This window comes from Neophocaena asiaeorientalis, unplaced genomic scaffold (genome assembly GCF_003031525.2).
Source record: "Neophocaena asiaeorientalis asiaeorientalis breed wild unplaced genomic scaffold, Neophocaena_asiaeorientalis_V1.1 scaffold134, whole genome shotgun sequence".
Classification (NCBI taxonomy): Eukaryota; Metazoa; Chordata; class Mammalia; order Artiodactyla; family Phocoenidae; genus Neophocaena; species Neophocaena asiaeorientalis.
This window is the reverse complement of record NW_020185339.1, coordinates 27,260,040-27,262,263: the sequence shown is the minus strand read 5'-3', so window position 1 is coordinate 27,262,263 and position 2,224 is coordinate 27,260,040. Positions and strand designations below refer to the sequence as shown.

General features: G+C 52.4%; 1 protein-coding gene across 1 annotated transcript in view; it reads right to left on the bottom strand.

Annotated features, from left to right (window-relative positions):
* CELA1 (chymotrypsin like elastase 1) overlaps nucleotides 1-2,224 on the bottom strand; it is a 19,859-nt gene that overhangs the window by 15,083 nt on the left and 2,552 nt on the right. Inside the window, exons 3-4 of the mRNA XM_024736570.1 lie at nucleotides 608-695; nucleotides 348-477 (exon numbers count right to left, since the gene is read on the bottom strand). Coding sequence (XP_024592338.1) covers nucleotides 348-387 — 40 coding nt within the window. The 5' untranslated portion in view covers nucleotides 388-477; nucleotides 608-695. The remainder of the gene's footprint in view (nucleotides 1-347; nucleotides 478-607; nucleotides 696-2,224) is intronic.

Below are 2,224 nucleotides of genomic sequence, written 5' to 3'. Positions count from 1 at the left end.
CCTCCCCCTCCCACACACAGCGCTTTGGCGGGATTCTCCAGGGGGCAGGGACAGCAGTGCACATGCCACCAGATGCCCGCTGAGGATGTCTTCCTGTCAGTGGGGTTGGTGGGGAAGCCCAGGGCTCTGGAAGAGGCTTCTCTCTGCTTCATGGCTCAGGGGCCTTTCAAGCAGAGGCCCCCGACCTTTTCTATCATGGGCTCCAGGAGAATAAAGTTTTCGCTAGACTCACAGGCAGGGTCTCCTTCCCATCCTGGGACAGAGAGCAGACCTGGGCCTAAGGAAAGCTTTCCAACCCTCCTGCTCAATCTCCCTCCTACAGAACTCCAGCCAGATGACCCACTTACCGTGAAGGACCAGCGTGGTGAACACCAGCAAGCGTAGCATGTTGCTAGCAAGTAGACCACTGCCCCCTTGCCACGAACCGAGCCCTCTTTAATCTCCGCTTATCAGCAGCTTTGCTGACCTTCCTGTCAACTGGCAGGGCCAGTTGGAAGGCAGGGAAAATCACAGGTGATAATGGAAACACAAATGAAAAGGTTTCTTTTTAAGTAAAAGAATTTGTCTATGAACAAAGACAGAACAAGGTCAGGGCTGAATTAATCACCTCTTTCAGCTGAAAAGCATCCAACTAAGTCTTTTTCAGAAATAAGATGGAACAGCACAGTGAGATCAGCTCGGTGCTTTGTGACCGCCTGGAGGGGTGGGATAGGGAGGGTGGGAGGGAGGGAGGGAGGGAGACGCAAGAGGGAAGGGATATGGGGATATATGTATACGTATAACTGACTCACTTTGTTATACAGCAGAAACTAACACACCATTGTAAAGCAATTATACTCCAATAAATATGTTAAAAAATATATTAAAAAAAAGAAATTAGGTGGAGAGCCAGGACTGGCATTTCCCTTGGCATGCTCCACTTGCTCGTAGCCTGCCACCGTCTCACTGCCCTCGGGGGCACTGTCAGTGCAGAGACCTACCCTGTGCACCAGGGGCTGGAGGCATGGGGGGCTGGAGGAGAGAAGTGTGCAAGGAGAGCAAGAAGAAAGAAGAGACAGCAAAGAGGGAAATGGCACGTGCCCCCAGGACGCAGACAGTGGTGTAGATGCAAGGAGACAAAAGCAGAGTAGCTGCAGTGGAGAGAATTCTGATGGAAGAGGGTACTAGTGAAACCGTGCACCACGGGTTGGGACTTGAACCCACGCGGCTGGGCCTCGAACCCGGCCAAAACCCACAGTCTGCCAACTGAGATCACACACCTGGTTTCAGGACTTAATGAAGCTCAGGTTCTTGATGTCTTATTGCAGAAAGGATTCAGTGAGAGATAAAGTGATAGGTAAGAAGTGGATTTATTTAGAGAGAAACACACTCCACAGACAGAGCGTGGGCCTTCTCAGAAGGCGAGAAAGGCCCCAGAGTATGGGGTTGTCAGTTTTTATAGGGGTGGGTAATTTCATAGGCTAATGAGTGGGAGGAGTATTCCAACGATTTTAGGAAGGGGCGGGGATTTCCAGGAATTGGGCCACCGCCCACTTTTTGATCCTTCAGGTTGGTCTTGGAACTGTCATGGCACCTGTGGGTGTGTCATTTAGCTTGATGTGTTACAGTGAGCGTATACTGAGGCTCAAGGTCTAGTGGAGGTCGACTTGTCTGCCGTCTTGGACCCATTTGGTTCTAATAAGTATATGTCGTGTCCTCTGGGCTATGTCATTCTTTCAAAGGTTGTGCTCTGCCCCCTTCCCTCCTGCTTCACTAGGAAACAGGTTTGGGGAGACTCATCTGGAGAGCAGATAAAAGAGAGCTCCCAGAGAAGGAGAGCGTCGGTGAGAAGAGGGAGCCCTCAGGATAGGGAGCTAGTCTGCGTGCTATGAGGGTGGAGAGCAGGGCAGGAGTGTCCTGCAGGATATGAGAGGCTCTGGCCATCGGAGTCAGGAGAGGGGGACGGAGGGAGGTGCCGCGGTCCTTGTGGTGGGCAGAGAACTTTGGGTTGGGAGGTCCCAGAGCAAGGACTGTGGGTGGAGCTGCGACTTAGGCTGAGAGAAGCCAGAAGCCCAGGGGGAGGCAGGCAGGAAAGTATGTCAGTTCACCCGGGGGCTTTTGTTGCCTAGACACTCCAGAATTCAAGTTTCAAGCCTGCAGGTGTGGGAGAGGCCTGGAAAAGGCTGAGGAAGGAGTTCTGTACAGACGGTCACCTTTTCAGGTCCTTGAGCTGCGGGGGTGGGGA